Genomic DNA, 20,109 nt, shown 5'->3' with positions numbered 1-20,109 from the left:
TGGTGTACCGGCTGACAAGTAAAGGAGTTGACCCAATTGTCCGGGTGATGTGCCAACCTTCTGACTTGTAGCGTCTTCCGGTGGAAAATTGTTGAGTAGCCTCTCCAGGTTGTTGCATACCTCGGCGCTTCTGACAACCTCGGTAGCTAAGTTTACCCTCTCCAGGGTCAACTTCACTCGATGCCCGAGCTAGAAGTTGAACACCAATGTGCCTCTGACGACGCTGATGGTTGAGTACTGTCTCTCCAGACCTTGAGTACTGTCTCTCCAGACCTTGAGTACCCTCTCTCCAGACTCTGAGTATCGTCTCTCCAGACTTTGAGTACCGTCTCTCCAGACTTTGAGTATCGTCTCTCCAGACTTTGTTTGAGTACCGTCTCTCCAGACTTTGTTTGAGTACTGTCTCTCCAGACTTTGAGTACTGTCTCTCCAGACCTTGAGTACCGTCTCTCCAGACTCTGAGTATCGTCTCTCCAGACTTTGTTTGAGTACCGTCTCTCCAGACCTTGTTTGAGTACTGTCTCTCCAGACTTTGAGTACTGTCTCTCCAGACCTTGAGTACCGTCTCTCCAGACTCTGAGTATCGTCTCTCCAGACTTTGTTTGAGTACCGTCTCTCCAGACTTTGTTTGAGTACTGTCTCTCCAGACTTTGAGTACTGTCTCTCCAGACCTTGAGTACCGTCTCTCCAGACTCTGAGTATCGTCTCTCCAGACTTTGTTTGAGTACCGTCTCTCCAGACCTTGTTTGAGTACTGTCTCTCCAGACTTTGAGTACTGTCTCTCCAGACCTTGAGTACCGTCTCTCCAGACTCTGAGTATCGTCTCTCCAGACTTTGTTTGAGTACCGTCTCTCCAGACCTTGTTTGAGTACCGTCTCTCCAGACCTTGTTTGAGTACCGTCTCTCCAGACTTTGTTTGAGTATCGTCTCTCCAGACTTTGTTTGAGTATCGTCTCTCCAGACTTTGTTTGAGTATCGTCTCTCCAGACTTTGTTTGAGTATCGTCTCTCCAGACTTTGTTTGAGTAGCGTCTCTCCAGACTTTGTTTGAGTATCGTCTCTCCAGACTTTGTTTGAGTACCGTCTCTCCAGACTTTGTTTGAGTATCGTCTCTCCAGACTTTGTTTGAGTATCGTCTCTCCAGACTTTGTTTCGGTTGTCTTTGACGACCTAGGCAACTGAGTTTTGCCCTCTCCAGGGTCTGCGTCCGTGTCTTCTGATCACTTCGGCAATACGTGTTTACCCTCTTCAGGGATTAGTGATAGTTTTGTCTCCACAGTCCACGATGCTGCTTCGACGGTTTGATTTTGATTTTGGTGCCACTGAGGGCTGGATAACGCAGGGATCCGTCTAGGGGATGTGCAGTCATTCATAGGTTCTTGTGCCCCAACTTGCATTGCTTAGTTGGTACCCATGGGGAATTTTTGTTTCCTTGGGGTATAGACACAGATGCTCTTCTTGAATTGAGCGGTGCCTTATGTTTGGCTGACGTCCTTTCGACGTTGGTGGAGTATCCCGGTTATCTTTATTCGGGTATCTCTTTTGGGTTTTCTGATTTTTGTCGCCTCTGTGTAGGCTGTTATCCACTGGGGGATTTTGTCGTTGATTTTGATTAGCCTCTTCTGTTAGGCAGATCATCTTGACGCTTGATGTTTGGCTAAGAGCCGGATTCCGCTTGGGGAATGATTATTGATCTTTTCAATTTTTTCTTTTTTTGAAAGAGTGCCTCTGAGTAGGCGACTGGGGATTTAGGGATCTTATGTATCCCAGAGTATTATTTAGGAAGCCTCTACAGGCTTAGACTCACTCAACGCCTGAGTTGGAGAGCTATCTTCACTGAGGAAGTTTAAGTCCTTTGACTTGGATATTCTGCTTGGGAGATCGTACTTCCATTGGGGATTTTGTCGATCTTGCTTTGATAGCTCTCGCTGGGGATTTGTTCCGTGAGCTCGAGTTGGGGTTTCTCTGGGGAGTATTATTTCTGCGAGCCTCTCCAGGCTCATTTATTCTGAGAGAGTATTATTTCTGCAAGCCTCTCCAGGCTTTAGTTATGATGAAAGAGTATTATTTCGGCGAGCCTCTCCAGACTCAATTATTCTGAAGGAGTATTATTTCGGCAAGCCTCTCCAGGCTCAATTATTCTGCGGGAGTATTATTTAGGCAAGCCTCTCCAGGCTCAATTATTTTGCGGGAGTATTATTTCGGCAAGCCTCTCCAGGCTCAATTATTTTGAGAGAGTATTATTTCGGCAAGCCTCTCCAGACTCAGTTATTTTGAGAGAGTATTATTTCGGCGAGCCTCTCCAGGCTCAATTATTCTGTACGAGTATTTTTTCGGCAAGCCTCTCCAGGCTCAGTTATTCTGTATGATTTGTTGGATTTTCTGTATTTTGCCCTTTTTTTCGTTGATTTTGGCTTTTTCTGTATTTTTGTTGATTTTGCCTTTTTTGTTGGTTTTGGCTTTTTCTGTACAGAAATGTCTCAGTTATTCTGAGAGAGTATTATTTCGGCGAGCCTCTCCAGGCTCAATTATTCTGAGAGTATTATTTCGGCGAGCCTCTCCAGGCTCAATTATTCTGTATGAGTATTGTTTCGGCAAGCCTCTCCAGGCTCAGTTATTTTGAGAGTATTCTTTCGGCAAGCCTCTCCAGGCTCAGTTATTCTGAGAGTATTCTTTCGGCAAGCCTCTCCAGGCTCAGTTATTCTGTATGACGCTGTTGATTTTCTGAATCTTTGCATTTTGTTTGCTGCTGTCATACACAAGCAATTTTGCTATTTTTCTATTTTATGTGGTTGCCTCATGACGAGGTCTTTGAAAATTTCTTTATGGCCAATACGGCCGCATCCATTTCAGTATGCCCGTATTGAATTGAAAATTTGTTCATAACCCTAATTTTGGTACGGGCGTACTGAACATGATACGGGCGTATTGTTTTTCTGAAGTTTATATTTTTTGTTTTTTTCAATAAACAGAGAATAAGTGATCTTCCAGTACACCTATCATCTGTATGCATGTATGCGGTATGATGCACCTAATTCTATTTGATTCATTTTTCAAAAGAATTAAACGATGCGTTTCTCTATTTGAATTTTGCCATTCCTCCAGACGGGCTGTGCATTGCCGATTTCTGTAACCGAGGAATGATGCGTGTTATTTTGGTGTCATCAACTAAATGATCCTTCCCTTCCTTTAAAAGATATGTCAACCCTCCTATTGACCACTATATCTCCATGTTTCCACTAGATTATTCAAAAATCGTTGGGACAAGAGAGAAAAGAAGGAAAGGATATATTTTCAAAAGTTTGTGTTTTAGAGGGGATTATTTTATTTTGAAAAATGGATTTTGTAAGAATGGCTTGGCCAATGGTAGGCTTAAGTGTTTAGGCTTGTTCGATTAAACACTTATGAAGTTAAGCACATCTTTGTTATTAATGATTGTGCTTTGACAACTTGGATAGCTTTTCTTAAGCCCCTTGTTGAATTCAATTGATGGTACCATCATGGATTTATTTTGTTTTTCTTTTTTGACGGCCCTAACTTTTGCCTAAAACACCCATTTGTGGAGTTTTAGCGGGTCTTTTGCTCTTATTTTGTAACCCTAACTTTTGCCTAGGTCACCCTTTTGTGGGATTCCTAGCGGGTCTTTTGCTCTTATTTTGTAACCCTAACTTTTGCCTAGGTCACCCTTTTGTGGGATTCCTAGCGGGTCTTTTTGCTCTTATTTTGCATAGTCCCCTTTTTGGGTTTCCTGCCGAGCTTATTATCTTTAGGATTTCTTTATCCATGATGGCACTTATTGAGGCCAAGAAAAGGTGCTCCAAGTTGACACACACACTTCCACATAAAAATGATGTGGGTTTATTATTATTAAGATGATTTTAACCTCATTCATGTTTATTCAAACAGGGTTAAAATAATGTGGTCTAGAATTTTATTGCAAGCGAGAAAAGAAGCAATAAAGAATTAATGAAGAATGATTTTATTATAATCATAATGGAAACATGTGCCCTATCGAGGCTCGGGGGTCGGGCTGTCCCCGAGGAGTAATCTCTAATAGTCATCAGGTTTACATATCCCTATCAGAAGGAGAAGAACACTTGATGACGACAACCGGCCTTGACGCTTGTGAACCAGCCTTCCTAAAGATCCGGCTTAAAGAACGTCGAGAAGGATCTTGATTCCTCTTCGTTCTTTGATCTTTATTAGGGTCATATCCTAACCCTTGTTTCCCCGGATTATCCTTGATAACGGGTAGCTCCGGGATTCCTTGGGAGTCCTTGCCTAATCCTTGTCCTGGCAAGTATCCGTTCTTAGTGAGCATATGGGCTACCTTCTTCATTTCTCGGGGAAACGTCTCAACATTGGCAATTTCCAATGCTTGGAAGGCGGTTTACAAAGCTTCCTCTGCTGCATCCACATAAGGTATGTTGGATGGCTTGCTGATGAGTATGTCATCTTCAGCTTGTACAGTCACCAGTTTGTCATCCACTATGAACTTGACTTTCTGGTGGAGCGTAGAAGGAATAGCTTTCGCATCATGAATCCAAGGTCGGCCGAGGAGACAGCTGTATGCGGGAGTAATGTCCATCACTTGGAATTCGACATTAAAGATAGTGGGTCCAATTTGGATTGGAAGATTGATCTCTCCCACCACTTCTCTTTTAGAGTCGTCGAAAGCTCGAACGATCATGTTGCTCGGGCGCATTTGGACTCCCTTGATTGCCACTTGATCAAGCGTTCTTTTGGGCATCACATTCAAGGAAGATCCGTTGTCTACCAAGACTTTTGCGATGTGATACTCCTTGCACTTTACAGAGATGTGCAAGGGCTTGTTGTGATTTGATCCCTCGGCGGGGATCTCTTCATCGGTGAAAGAGAGGTGATCATTAGCCGTGATGTGACTAACAATCCCCTCAAATTTGTCTTGGGAGATAGTGTGCGACACATATGCCTCGTTCAAGACTTTCGACAGAGCTTGCCGATGCAGTTCGGAGCTTAGGATCAACGACAACAGCGTAATCTTTGCTGGCGTCTTATGAAGTTGATCCACGATGGAGTACTCGCTCTGTCGGATAAATTTTAACAGCTTGTCAGTCTCCTCCTCGGATTCTTTTTCCTCGGTTTTCTTTTCTTCTTTTTCTTTATTCTTGGGGGCTTTATCATGAAGATCTTTGGGAGTGTAGATCCTGCCACTCCTAGTCATGCCCCCAAGCCCAGCGATGTTAGAGATATCGCTGTCGGCAGAAAAATGGATGTCGTATATCCACGGCACAGCCTTATTCGATTCGTAGGGAAAAGACCTTGGAGCAATGATCCTTAATGGTGTTGGACCTTCCCCTTTATTCGTCTTGATTGCCAACAACGGAGTTGGTGTGCGCTCGCTTGGCGCGGTTGTTGGCTTACACTTAATAACAAATGGCGTGCGATCCATCTTGAACATACGCATCGATTATTTCTTTCTTTTTATTAATGTTTATTAATGGATTACTAGGAGAGATGTATGAATGACTCCTAGATCTCTCCATGATCTATATGCATGATATGAGATGATGAGGTTGAATGTGCATGCATAGTGTTTATTCAACTAAGCATTATCATGTTTTTAGGATGTTCCTAAGATGATGCATGATATTGCTTGGTTTGGATAAATAACCCTTTTTTCTTTTTTTTGGGTATTTTTTATTATTATTATTATTATTTTTTTTGGGTGAAAAGGGAAACTACCTATATGAATGTGATGAAGGTAGATGTTAACACCATGCAATGGAAGATTCTTATTCCTATTTATTCTTATTTTTAAAAAGGAATGTTGTATGTTTAAAGAAATGCAATGTATGCTCAAACAATGTCACATAATCAATGCACAAACAATTCACTCATCCACGAACAGTCACGAGCGAATCACGAGGTAGGGGTATCCTGCAGAAAAGTGCATATTCAAGGTGGATCTAACTGTTCTCACCGGTCTGAGGCCCCCAAGGTGCCCCCATTATAGGGACCCAATTCCTCGCGTCGTAGGTCGATGGAAAGCTCCAACGCACCGTCGGACTCAAGTTCATGGTTATCACCTTGAGTGATGTTTTCCGACAACGGTCTACGGGCACCTATAGACCCATTCGACAACCGGCCGTACTAACATCCACTCCCTATGGTTAATCACTCATGCCCCCGGGTATAGAGGGAACTATTGTGTGCAAAGGTTTGTGTACAGTTTGTATTTCAAACAATTGCGGAATTTAAACATACAACAGTTATTTAAAGCCATATAATAAATCATGTTATCATACAAGCAAGGGGTAATAAAGTAATTTTAACTATTATTTGTTAAAAATAATCTGTCACTAAATGGGACTGACTCTCGAAGCTTCCCCAGTGGAGTCGCCATCTGTCGCCACCGGCCCGAAACGGGCTTTCGGCATTCGCGAAGGATGGTTGGACTCGTTTGTTTGTTTAAAAATATGGATTGCTAGAATGACTTATTCTCAAACTGAGACCTTGTCAAACGAGCAATTTTATTAAAATGATTCACCAATCCATATTAATCCCAAGCGGGACCCTCCATGGATTAGCGGTTTTCATAAAAAGGAAGGGTTCGTGGAGTCGCCACCAATGTTTTACTCAAAACATTGGAAAAAGGGATAAGGCAATTGATTTTATAAATCAACTTCGGCCATTACAACCAGAGTTGGGTAAGGGAGTCGGTTACGCGTGGGGAAGGTGTTAGCACCCCACAGCGCCCCTTTCGGGTTCCCTATGACAGATTATTTCTAAAATAACAGCGTAAAATTACTAAATTACCCCTATTTATTATAAGCGATTATAAATTAACTATCTACATGATGACAGTTAAATATACAAACAGAAAGCAGTAAAAGGAAGGATTTTAAGAAGAAAACCTTTGAAGCGTGCTTTTATATATTTCGTAAAACTGGGAAGCTTTTTGGCGTTCCCTCGCTCTACAAGCCCGCTCGCTCCCTCCTATAAAATTTTGACTACGGAAATCCAGAGGATTTCCCTTCGACTAGGTTCGATCCTCAAGCAAAATGGCTCGGGGCTCAAGAACTTCGTCGGATCAACTCTCCGAGTGATTTCTAGGGCAGAACACTGCTAAAAAACCCCAGAATACTCAAGGAGAGGGTTAAAATTGTGTGTCAAAGTGTGGAATGACGTCCAATTGACGTCATATTTATAGGGAACAGGCCCAATACGGGCTACAGAATCAATACGGCCGTATTGAAATTTTTGAACTTCAATACGGCCGTATTGAGTTCAATACGGCCGTATTGAAATTCAGAAATTTCAATGCGCCCGTATTGAGTTCACTGCGGCTGTATTGAAGCTTCAATACGGCCGTATTGATTTCAGTACGGCCGTATTGAAGTTTCAGAAACTTCAATACGCCGTATTGAGTTCACTGCGGCCATATTGAAGCTTCAATACGGCCGTATTAAGTTCACTGCGGCCATATTGAAGCTTCAATACGGCCGTATTAAGTTTAGTACGGCCGTATTGGGCTTCATTCCCTCCACTTCCTTATTTTAAGCTACTCTAAGACCTCTAAATCTACAGATAGCCATCCTATGGTCTTCTAGGAGTCCTTCTGGCTGACTTTCCTTCGATCTTTGAGGGTCTTCGAGTTTTATTTCCGACCCGGACAATTTTAGGGGTCTACACCCGCCAAAACTCGCCTTGATTTGGATAGGAAAAACTCGTGTTTATCGGGTTCAGATTTGAGTTTAGGTTTTTCCCGATTGATAAAATCGGGGGTGGGGGCGAGGACGAGGATGTTACTACCTGCCCCCATACCTGCCCCTGCCCCCTCCCCACTTAATAATATAATTAAAAAATTATTTTTATATATATAAACCAAAATTAGAAATATTTATATGTAAAAAGTTGTATTATTTTACTTTTTTTTTAATTTGTTCATATTTATTTAAAATAAAAAAGAAAAAAAGGAAAAAAAAAAAGTAGAAAAGAAGCTAGGGTGGGGGCAAGGCAAGGAAACTCAAACCCCGCCGGGGGCAGGGATGGGTACCTAGATTTTACCCCCAACGGGTATCGAGGGCGGGGACGGGGGCGATTTAAATTTGCGGGGGCAGGCTGGGGTACGTAAAACCCGCCCCTGCCCCGCCCCGTTGCCATGCCTAATGTCAAGACTAGGAATGACTTCCTCACCAAAGCCAGGAGTGGCTTTCAAAATAATGCTTATCAATAAATACCCAACAAGCACCATCACCATGGAGAAGGGATCTTTCCACCAATAGTGACAAGAAATGACAATACAAAAAAGGCAAAGCTTGAACACAAGAAAAAAAATCAAAGCTAAAATCGTAATAAAATCAATACTTAGAAAAATCCTCAACATGGGGATTCAACTACCAAGCAAGGGGCAAAGTCTCCCCACAGTAACGATCCCATCAACCCAATCAAACTTCCCAACTCGACAAAATCAAAATCTGTAAAAGCTTGCAAGACAACGACAACACCCTCAAGCCACATCAGAAAATACCACATCACCATAGGAGCTTACTTGTCCTCTAGCAATCACTCCTCAACACTCCGACAACTCCAACACAAAAATCAAGACATCCACTCCTACCTCCTAGTGGTGAAGACATCACTTCAACGACCACCACCCCAAACAACTCTCCCACAGTACATCCACAAGGATTCACCTCAACAATCACACATCAAGAAGACAATCTTTCACCCACAAGCACAGAGGCACATCAAGCACTTTTTTCCCGTCGTCCTTAAGGAAATCTCTAATACAAGTCAAGCAAACAAACGAGGACATCACGAAATTCCTCAAACTACATCATCATAGCAAGCGGCCTGGAGAGGCCGGCACAATAATACCTACCATCATAGCAAGTGACTTGGAGAGGCCGCCACAATAATACTTACCATTGTAGCAGGTGGCCTAGAAAGGTCGGTACAATAATACTCATCATCATGGTAGGCAGCTTGGAGAGGTTGGCATAATAATACTCACCATCATAGCAGGTGGCCTGGAGAGGCTGACACAATAATACTCATTATCATAGCAGGCGACCTAGAGCGGCGGACACAATAATATTCATCATCACAATAGGTGATCTAGAGAGGCAGGTACAATAATACTCATCATCATAGTAGGCAACCTAGAGAGGTAGGCACGATAATACTTGTAACGATTCACCCTAGGCCGTCACATCTAGAACCAACCAAAGATAAATAATATATATTAAAGAAAATAGAATAAGGGCCAGCTACACTAGAGTGTAAATATACAATAACATATAAAATTGTTTCTAAAATATGTATAACATAATTTTATAGTAGAGTCATCCTCAGTAAGGTTATACAGTAATCCAAAAAGGTAATATAATTACAACGTCATGAAGACATCAAAACAAGACACCCTAGGTGCTGGTCAAGCTCTAAACCTAGCCACTTCTCAAAGCAGCTATCCAAAAGACTCCTTGCTATCCCAAGGCCTCACACCTGATCTGCTCCCTCACATAGTGAGATCATCACAGTCCACATCATGGAAATATAAGGGTTAGCACATATAAAACCAATCATAGTACATCATAATAAAATACCATTAAACAGATATTTATCCACAGTATTTATCCAGACCAACAAGTCATTTCCAAGCTAAATATAGACCAATCCAAAATATAATGTAAACACATCCATGCCAATGCATACATATTTCATGATAATAAAGAATCCATAACCAATGTATACAATCCATACCATATGTATACATATTCCACATCCAAAACAAAGTCACACCACTGTATAATCCATGATGTAACCAACACATCCAAACCAAATGTTGGCCTCAACACCATCCAAACCAAGTGTTGATACGGTGAAACATGTCAGCAACCCATGTCCCACGCCTAACCTCTCATGGAAAATATACAGTTGGATTACGTCGTCACGTAACCCTGGTGGGGCCACCTCATCCATCGGTATGACTCGGCCTAGACCCATACCGGTAGCAAATAGAATACTTAGAGGAGTACTTCAGAATCCACCTAACATCTGAAGTGGTTTATTATATAATCTTTGGAAAAGTTCCATATTGGAATCCTCACCATGGGATTCCCAAATTCCATATTTTTCCAAAGATTATATCCTGATCTCACCAAGAGATCTCCCAATCTATATCATAACCTTACTCCTCTAAGTCCTATTTACTTTTCCAAACCACATACACATAGCATATTCCATAATATATATAAACATAACCATAACCATGCCAAATTGTCAATATAATAATAATATAAATAATTAAATATCCAAAACAACCATCAATTGATCCAAATTATACTATGTGAAATGAAAATCTCCACATAAAATAGCATATTAAAATTATAATATTCCTATCATGCTCATATGTACTAGATTAATTTTATAAGCACTACCCTTACTTGGAAAAGCAGAATCTGAAACTAGGGCAGAACCTCCTTCTTTCTCTTCTCTTTTCACTATGTTGCCTCCTATAATAGACCTTGCGTGAAGTATTCTTTGTCTTGGTAGCAGTAGTGTCTAAGTTTAGGAGAGACCTAGGAACCTTTTTGTCCTTTTCTGGTCACATAGTTGTACAGTTTTGTCCTTGTCTGAAAAAGTGTTGTACTTTTTCTAACATATCCATGCTATTGTTTTTGCATGCTTTTCTTCTTCTTTTTCTCTTCTCTTTTGATCACGCATTTTACATTGAGAGCTTTTGTGTGATCGTAGACGATGCCTTGATTTGTCCTTTGAGACTTGATTCTTTATATGCTTTTATGGCAGTCTTCCTTTGCGTCTAGTAGTCCATGTGCATCTCAGGCCTTGACTTTCTTCTTGATCTTTGACCAACTTTCGTCTGAGTCTTGTTGACTTCCATTTTGTTTGACCACTTTCCTTTTGAGTTCTTTTGCTTTGACTCATATTTGTTCGATGCTTGAAGATTTGTTTTAACTTGTCTATATGAAGCTTCTGACTGTCGGCTTGTATCGTCTGATGCATATGCTTGTTTTGTCAGATCCTTGTTTTGCTTGACCTTGCTTCATACTTTAGCTTTCCCTTCTCTTATACATATCTGAAACACTACTACACTTCTTGTTAGAAATAATAACATGTATTATATTTGTATCATTCAAAACCTTGCTGGGAATTGCTTCATCTTCGTTTGACTTAACAATCTCTCCCTTTTTGATGATGACAAATATAATTGATCAAATTGTTTCAGATAAAATTAGATCTTCTAAATCATAGAAAATCATACTTTAGAGCAAGTTCACATATTATCAATGTATTACAACTCTCCCCCTTACCAGATTATTCCTTAATCATTTTTTATTTATTTATCATATTTGATTAATTCATTACTATTTCTCCCCCTTTATAATCATCAAAAAGACGGGGAAAACCAATAACAAAATCACAGTCAGATCAGGGTACACAATAGCTTAATATAGTTGAAAAAAAGACAAAGCTGCATTGAACTGAATGGTTTAATGTGTACAACAAAAAGAAGCATTATAGTTCAAAACCAAAAATTCATCGAACTAATCTCCCCGAAATTTATCAGTTCCTAAGCTAATTTTTCAGAATGATCAAGATGATGGAGGTGGATCCTTGGAGAACCGAGTTGCCACCAAGTTGAACAGACTATCCAACTTGTTGTTCATTGAAAGACTCAATGGAGACATATTGTTGCGATTGTTCAGAAGCAGATGGGAGACCTTCAAGAGTGGCAAAAACTAAGATTGGCTCAGTAGAGATAAGCTCAGACAATTCAAGTTGTGCTACCTCAGAGGGAGCATCCCAAGGTTTAGGCATTCCAGGTTTCCATGGCCGAATGTCCCTGCACAACTTATACTCAACCTTATGCCATGTGTCTGTGACTGTCTTTCACTAATCTTTGTATAGTTTGAGATTGAAAAGAGAGGAGTGGATGAAGTATCTCTTGCTAAGAGCATCAAGATCTGGCTCACGTCGTCTGTGAAGAAAGGCTGCAGATGTATCTGAGAAGTGCATCACTCTACAATGAGTCATCCAGCGATACCCATGCAACATGCGCATCTTAATCTTTTCATTATTTGAGAGACCAGACGAACTTGCTTCTTGACTGCACTTATGCATAAAGTTCTAATAGAAATTTTCAACATCATCTTCAATATATAGCAGTGCCTTAGCAGGGTCTTGTTGCTAGTTCAAACTTACCCTTTTGTAATGACGAACTTTAACCCTTGATGGTTTGGGGTCCGAGATGAAGTACAGGATCCTTCATCTTGTTTTCATCAATTGGAGGAAGACGAGGGCAGATATGGTCAGGATAGACATAAATTTACGCTTCTACTGGAGTGTGTAGAGGGGAAGGTATGTACAATTGTAGAGGTGTATCTATACATAGGCGTAGATGGCCAATTGTTACAAGGTCCAACACAGAGAGGGAGTGATAGTGACCTATATGTACAGAAGGAATTTGGTTAGAGAATTGAATAACTCTACCTTTGGTAGAGGGGATGGAGGCTTTCTTGCTCGGTTGGAGGATGAGGTTTTCTTTTTGGGTGGTGAAGAGGATGAGGGTTATTGATGGAGAGGACAGATGAGTCGAGGAGTTCCTTGTGGTGGAGTCTAGGCAGACTTGGACTTGATCACCCCTCCTGGATAGATCTTCCTCTTGAAGGTTGGTGGAGGAAGAGCAGTTATGGCACCTGGTGGAAGAGCTAGATAGGCCTCAGACGGAGAGAAGGTTACGTCTGGGCAGTATGGTGTGCACTTGTACACTCCTAACTCATATTTATATACTGGCACAAAAAGAGCATTTTGGCACGATGGAGAGGAGTCTTCAACTGTTTGACCGTGAGGGTCAGTGATAGTAAGTGCAGGAAAGTGCTTTAGTAGAAAATACACAGACAGAGGATGTCTAGGCTGACTTTTAGCTTGCTCTGGAGAGGATGAAGAAGATTGTTGCTTAAGTTCGAAGGCTAAAGGACGGGTAAGAATGGAGAATGGAGCTGGAGGAGGAGGTTGCTCAAGTTAGTAATACTCTAGCCCATATGTAGGCTCGTTGGGGAGAATGGCTTCATACTTGTGGGTATTCCCTTGCGAGTCACGTAGAGGATTTCCTTCAGCGTCCAGTATGACTGAGCCTTCTTCAAGCCAAGAGTATATTGGTCTGTAGTACCCTAGACCATGTGTGGTGGGTTTCTACAAGACGTTGCGCCCAAGCAAGTTGATGGGATAACGTCCACAAAGCACACTAATCATCCTGTCAATAATGTAGGAGCGTGGCTTTGATCGCAAACCAATCTTATTTCTGTTCATAATGTCCTTATCAGTGGTGAGATGGTCAATTTTGAGCAATTTTGCTTTTCCATCTAGGTTAGCTGTTCTAGGGAAAATGATGGAGTATATGTCTATCCCTGGATCCATTCCTTCTAGTATTAGCGAGGTTGTTGGTTCCTTGAGGGAAAATGATGGAAAGGAAGGAGGCCTCGGAGGCATGATCATGAGATCGTTCTTGATAGCAATCTTCCTTTTTGTCATAGCCAAGGTATTTACAGAAGCAACCTATAAGGAGATATTAGGTAGGATTCATAACCGTTTGGTTTATCAATCAAATTCTTAATCAGACACGGTTTATAGGAGTTCAATAAGAAGGAAAGATAGAGAAATGTCACTTATGAAAGAGGAATGTATAGTGATAAGAGGAGAGGGAGCATTTGCAGGCATTTTAATCTGAGTTGAAGTAGTGAGAACTTTAGACGCAGGTTTAGCCACCATTTTTTATGCAAGCTTTATGATCCTTTTCTTTGTGGATTGAGGTGGTGCAGGAGGAGGTAACAAGGCTTTTCCTTTTACAACTTTTTCGATGGGTTGGTTGTCCTCAGCATCAGACATGGATTCTTCATCTAATTGAAGAATCATTATCCGTCTACCTATTGGTGCTACAACAGCCAGAGGTTCAATCTTCAGGGAGATATAGATGATTGACGCTTCCTTGTTGAACGCGTTGCACGCTGCCCTTCTCCAATTTCCTTCTTTATTTATATTGCTTCGGTGAGATCAGGAATTGTGTAGTTTATAGGCATTTTCCCTAGATTAGCCTTTCTAAAGACGATAGGCTATAGTCATTTGTTTGACCACGTATCCATGATCTTCTACTTCTCTTCCTTATTTTCAAGTAAGTGGAACATGTGATAGACGTTTTGATCCTAGAGAATTTTGTTCAGGAGTATGGTATGAACTAAGAAATTCTTGCGGTCTTTCAAACACCCTTTCCAATGCTGAAATAGTGATTGAGGTAGGTCAAAGGCAGTTCTTGTCATCATATGGAATAAATAGAATTTGTGCATATCTGATATGCTATCTTTACCACCTATCTTGTGGAGGATTGATTTGTTCAGAATTTGTTGATAAATCTTGGCCTTGTCATCTAGCTTGTTGTAAACTATTTTTTCTTTTTCACCCTTTTTGTGGAGAGTCTGGGTGACTTTTGTCAGCCCACCAGCATCGGAAATCCACTCTTCCCAATAGGTGTTTCCAGCTTTCTTGCATCCAATGGCTTGAGCGTTGGTGGAGGGACAGACCTTGACCTCTACTCCGAGCGCCTTTCCTTCAAAGGATCCTTGATGAATCCTTAGGGATTTGTAAAACATCTTTATCATACCAGGGTAAACTACTTCCTTAATGATGAAATACCCAAGGATTCTGCAGTTCGCCTAATCCTCACAGATAGGTATACCCCATTCCTGCATTTTGTTAATGTTGAAGCGATGCTTTAAGTGCATAACTGGCTTTTCCTCTATAGAGAAAATATGAGCCTAGTCAGTGGCTTCGCACATTTCTGCGGGAATTTCCATCTTGGCGATGTTTTTAGTTTGTGCAACCATTTTAGTGGAAGAGAAGGGAGTTTGGGATGAGAGATTAGGGTTTGGAGTTCTTGTGACAGAGATGAAGAGTTTTAAGTTTCAAAGATATGAGGCGTGGGAAGTACGTTTTTCAAATACGAGGGAAGATATAGGGTTTTGAAACAGAAAGATATTCCCTATGTTTATTCCCTTATAATTCGCATGATGTGGCGCCCTTTAGCCTTCCTCGTGTAAAATGTTATATGACACGCATTAATATTAGGAAGGGAATTTTCCTTTTCAAGAAGAGATCCCAAATGACGGTTTTGTCGTTTATTTACTTAATCATTTTATTTTTTAAAAGTGGAGAATGTTTGTCTCTGACTCTTTTGAGCATATTAATGAGGATTGTTCAGTGAGAATATTACAGGAAGAATTTTCAGACGTAGAGCAAGAAGTTTACACTCTTCATTGGATGAAGAGTTTCAGACGCTGTAATTTCTTACAGCATTCTAAGGGATATACAAATGTAGTGGCTTACTGAGTTTACTTTCCTACTGTGTTTTTGACTGTATAGAGTGGTACATGTATGAGTATTCTAGTACATCAGATGTGATTTACTTTTATATATATAGAACATGCTTTATTTGAGTAGATAAGATGATACTTGTTTTACCTATACCAGTCGTTTGTCTTCCTTGCTCTCCAGCTTTCCTTTGTCCTTGTTCTTCTATGAATCGTTATGTACCCCTGCATTGTTAGATGCTCAACCTAAGGGGTTAAGCTCTGACACCAATTGAATTTAGACATGAAACACATAGAAGGGGGTTGAATATGTGTGTGTGTGAACAAAGGGTCATTGCGTTTGAAAGATTTATCGTCTGCGGAAGGAAAATGTTTCATATAACAATAATGATTAAAGTTCTTCCATTTACTTTTTCAAGATAGTTTTATTTAAAGACAAGCCACTACTCTAAAAATATTGTTTAACATCGTCATATTTACATCGGTTCTAGTAGAACCGATGTAAATCATAAATACGGTGAAAAATTTGTAAATAAATAAAAAATAAAAACATATTTACATCGATTTTGCTTATGACCAATGTAGAAATAAAATTCGAGAGTTGTTCTACATCGGTTTTGTTTATGACCGATGTAAAAATGCGAACCTAATTTTCCCCCTTTCACTCATCAGCAACGTAAACCCAGCGGCCTCCTCCCACTCCCAATCCCTCTCCCCCTATTAATAAGAAAAAAGGACTGGGTTGCGTGTGGGACCGTAGTAGTATAACGGCAAGGTTGAGCTTAGAGACTTAGAGTGAAGAGGTAGACGAAAACTGTGTTGGCATGGCCCCTCGAATCCTACTATGTGGCGACATTTTGGGGCGCCTCAACCAGCTCTTCAAGCGCGTCTCATCGGTTACTCTCTCTTTCCTTTCTTCTAGGGTTTCATTCATCACTACCACGACACTGATTTCGCTTCATGCGCTTCCAGGTCAACAAATCTGCAGGTCCATTCGACGCGCTCTTGTGCGTCGACCAGTTCTTCCCTAACTCGCCCGAGCATTTGGAGGAGTTCACGGCCTTCATCCACGGTGGCTCCGTCGTTCCCCTCCCGACTTACTTCATCGGCGACTACGGCGTCACCGCCCCTAAGATCCTCTTGCAAGCTTCTAAGGACTCTGCCAACCGCAGCTTCAAGATGGACGGTTTGAAGATTTGCAATAATTTGTATTGGTTGAAAGGCAGTGGCAAATTCTCCCTATTCGGTTCGTTGCTTCGACGACAACTTTTATCTTATTTTACGTTTCTCTTCTTCAGCGGTTTTACGTGTGTTGTATGTTAGGGTTATCCGTGGCCTATTTATCTTGTAGGAAGTCTTCCAGTGTTCAACAGTTTGGGACTTACACTGAAGATGATGTTGATGCTTTGCGAGCAATTGTTGAGGAACCTGGAATTGTTGATTTATTCTTGACATATGCTTTAATTGATGTGCATTACTCATGTAATGATACGATTAGTTAGTTAGGACCAGGATAAACTCCTTCAGAAGCACTTCTAAAAGAAAAAATAAATAGGAAGAAAAATCAAAATTAGCTTTTCCATAAGTTAAAAATAAAATTTAGAGAAAAGGAAAGAGTTTCTATAAATTAGCTTATGGAGAAGTTTATTTCTTTTTCTTTTTCTTCATAATTTTCTCTCTTAGAACTGCTTTTGGATAAATTTATCCAAATAGGTTCTTAGTTAGTTACTTCTCATCTCACGTTGTATATAAGCTAAGTAGATGGCTAGATGTAATGTGTTTCTGTTTGTTCACTTCCTTGATTTGTTATTACTAACGAATGGCCAAGTGGGGTGACCAATAGAGCAGCTGCTTCGGACATTCCTGCTGGACTCTCTGAGGCTGTCAGCAGTGATTCAACTATATTAGAGTTAGTGCAAGAGATCAAACCACGGTAATTGTTAGATAGACAGCAGCTACATTTTTTGTTGTTGAAAGTTTTGTGTGGAACTACCATAAAGGTAGTTAACATCTTAGGCATTTTATGTTTAATGAATACAATTGTATGCGGGAACTACATTTCACAGTTTTTGGTTGGATTGTGCACTTGAGATTTGACAGGGTAAGGCCGCTGGTTCCTTGTTCACTTGAGGGCTTGTGTGTTCTATCATGTTCCGTATACTTGTTATAGAATAATGAATTTTGATATTGCATTTGTGGTCCTTGTAACTAGGAATGACAATTTCACTAACAGTAAAAAGTAAATGGATTTGGTTGGGTTAATAAGCATGAGATTAATTAAAATTACAAGACTAGGGCTATACGAGAATCATGAATAGATCAGGATTTGTGCCATATGTCATGGAGGAATTTGGTATGCTAAATGTGCCTTTTGTGGACTCTCTTGTGGCCTCTGTAAAAGAAGGCCGATTCTGGCCATTGCAGTTTTTTCTCATGATTTTTTTTAGGGGTAGTTATCACATTGCAGGCACTAAAGGAATATACTATGCTCGTGAACCATATTCCAATGTAGATGTTGTGCATGTCACTCGTTTCATAGGGCTTGCATCTGTTGGAAATAGAGATAAGCAGGTTTAGCTATTCATCTCTAGTGTACTCCTTTCTATTATTTTATATTATTTAATTGAAAATTTTGAATTTACAATTTCTTTAAAATTTTCATATGGTAATAGTATCAGTGGAAATTGCATCCATTTATCATCAACCACTCAATCTGTTCATGCATAAATCTAACAAATCTACCGAATTATAAGAATAAAACATAATGAACTGGATATATTAAATCAAGGCATAAGTATGTTTCCAGTCCCTGCTTTATAGTTTTAGTCGCTATAAAATTTTTCTTGTTGTCTTGGTCCTTATAATATTTTATTTAAGGGTCTTAGTCCTTGTCACTATTTACTAATATGTGGTAACTATCTGTTAGGCGTGGTAAAGCTGAAAAAGATGCCATTGATGCTATGACCTTTTATACCAAATACATATTGCTCATTTAGCATTTAATCCATTATATCACCTTGTTTCCAGGTTCATGAAATGCTAAAACTTATTTGACATTTGAATTTTACTTTATAATAGCAAGTGTTGATTACTATCTGTCACTGTCTATTGTTTAGGCTGGACAAAGCCAATATGCATTGGAAGACATGCTTTTGGAGACCAATATCGGGCAACAGATACAGTTATAAAAGGCCCAGGAAAGCTAAAATTGGTGTTTGGTAAATTCACTCTCCTGTTAATATTTTCTCATGACTCAAGTAGTTTAAAAATACAATCTCTGTTGCAAAGTTGCTCAATGAAAACTGATATTTTGATTGCTTTTATTAAAAAAAACTTCTTTATAATTAAAAACAGGTTTAGAAGTTCTATAGTTATATATATTTTTTAAAAAGAGATCCAACAAAAACCTAAAAGAAGTTGTTGTGATGTTTTTCATTTTTTACATAAGTTTAAGAAAAGATCTGAAAAGAAAGGCACCATATAAGCACTTTCTTTTAAAAGCTTATCCAAATACATTGAAAAGCTATATCATAAAAGTAAGGTTTTCCAAACGCATCCTAATTGTTACAGGGCAAAGTTGGATGGAAATGCTAGATTGTTGGACTTCACAGAGAAACTGGAAGCAGCTTGCATCAGAACAGTTGAACTGGGAAAGATGACAAAGGATCTTGAGCTCCTTGTTCATGGACCTAAGTAATTTCTGGCACTGAGATTCTTCTTTCATAATGCTACTAGCTATTGCTTTTGCTTTTAATGCATCAAAAACTAAAACTACTTGCTCTTTTTTACGTATAGGGTTTCTAGATCCCAGTATTTGAATACTGAAGAGTTCATAGATGCTGTAGCCGAGGAGCTGCAAACAAGATTATCTTCACAGTCAAAGCTGTAAAGTTGATGAATGTGCCCAATAAATGTTCTCCAGTTCCTTCTATTTAATTTTTCTTTTATAATGGAGGGGAATTCTATTGCTTCTCAGTTAAACCTTTTAGAGTATATTACCTCCAAGATCAATAAAATTCTAATGCATCACTAATATAATGTAATTGAGTGACAATATTGAAGGGGGAGAAACATATTTCAGTTTATGCCTTTTTTTAATGCCATTTCATGTATTTTTATTTGTTCACATATTGCCACTAGTGCCTAAGTTGGTTGTTCTGAACCTACTTTTTGTATTAAAAAAGATCATTTATAAATGTTCTTATGTTCAATATGATTATACTCCTAATTGTGCTTGAGGCTAGAATGGATTCAATTCTTAAATACATACTGCAAATAAGCATGATTTAAAAAAAAAATGCAATCTACATCGGTTCTCAAGAAAATCGATGTAGATTTAAGCATAAATCTACATCGGTTGTCCAGAGAACTGATGTAGATTTAATTCTCCAGAGAACCGATGTAAATTTATTCTTAAATCTACATCGGTTCTCTGGACAACCGATATAGATTTATGCTTAAATTTACATCGGTTTTTTAGAACCGATGTAAAAATGTATACATTTTCTACGTCGCTCTATTCTACATCGGTTTTAGAACCTATGTAGATGACTTTAGAGAACCGATGTAGAATATGCATCTTATAGTAGTGAGCAGTAGATAAAACTTTTCATTGTATTAAATATATATTAAACAAAGTTTGCGTCTGCGTCTAAAAAATGATTTCACTAAGAGATTCAAGGTGGACGAAGTTTTTCACAAAGGTTTAACCAGTAATGAAGATATGCGTCTGAAAAATAAGA

The 20,109-nt window shown here is 39.7% G+C and overlaps 1 protein-coding gene across 1 annotated transcript; it reads left to right on the top strand.

The window, feature by feature from the left end:
* Positions 1-16,026: 16,026 nt before the first annotated feature.
* LOC109804362 (zinc finger CCCH domain-containing protein 64) lies at positions 16,027-19,613 on the top strand. Its single transcript, XM_020366180.3, has 8 exons — positions 16,027-16,263; positions 16,340-16,613; positions 16,691-16,820; positions 17,181-17,300; positions 17,821-17,938; positions 18,484-18,585; positions 18,938-19,060; positions 19,163-19,613. Exons 1-6 carry the CDS (start codon positions 16,192-16,194, stop codon positions 18,553-18,555), a joined length of 786 nt encoding a protein of 261 aa, XP_020221769.2. The 5' UTR covers positions 16,027-16,191; the 3' UTR covers positions 18,556-18,585; positions 18,938-19,060; positions 19,163-19,613.
* The last annotated feature ends 496 nt before the right edge of the window (positions 19,614-20,109 follow it).

Source organism: Cajanus cajan, chromosome 1 (genome assembly GCF_000230855.2).
Source record: "Cajanus cajan strain Asha chromosome 1, NIPB_CcT2T_4, whole genome shotgun sequence".
In the NCBI taxonomy this organism is placed as follows: domain Eukaryota; kingdom Viridiplantae; phylum Streptophyta; class Magnoliopsida; order Fabales; family Fabaceae; genus Cajanus; species Cajanus cajan.
Note: the sequence above shows the minus strand (reverse complement) of the source record. Positions and strands in the feature narration are given on the sequence as shown.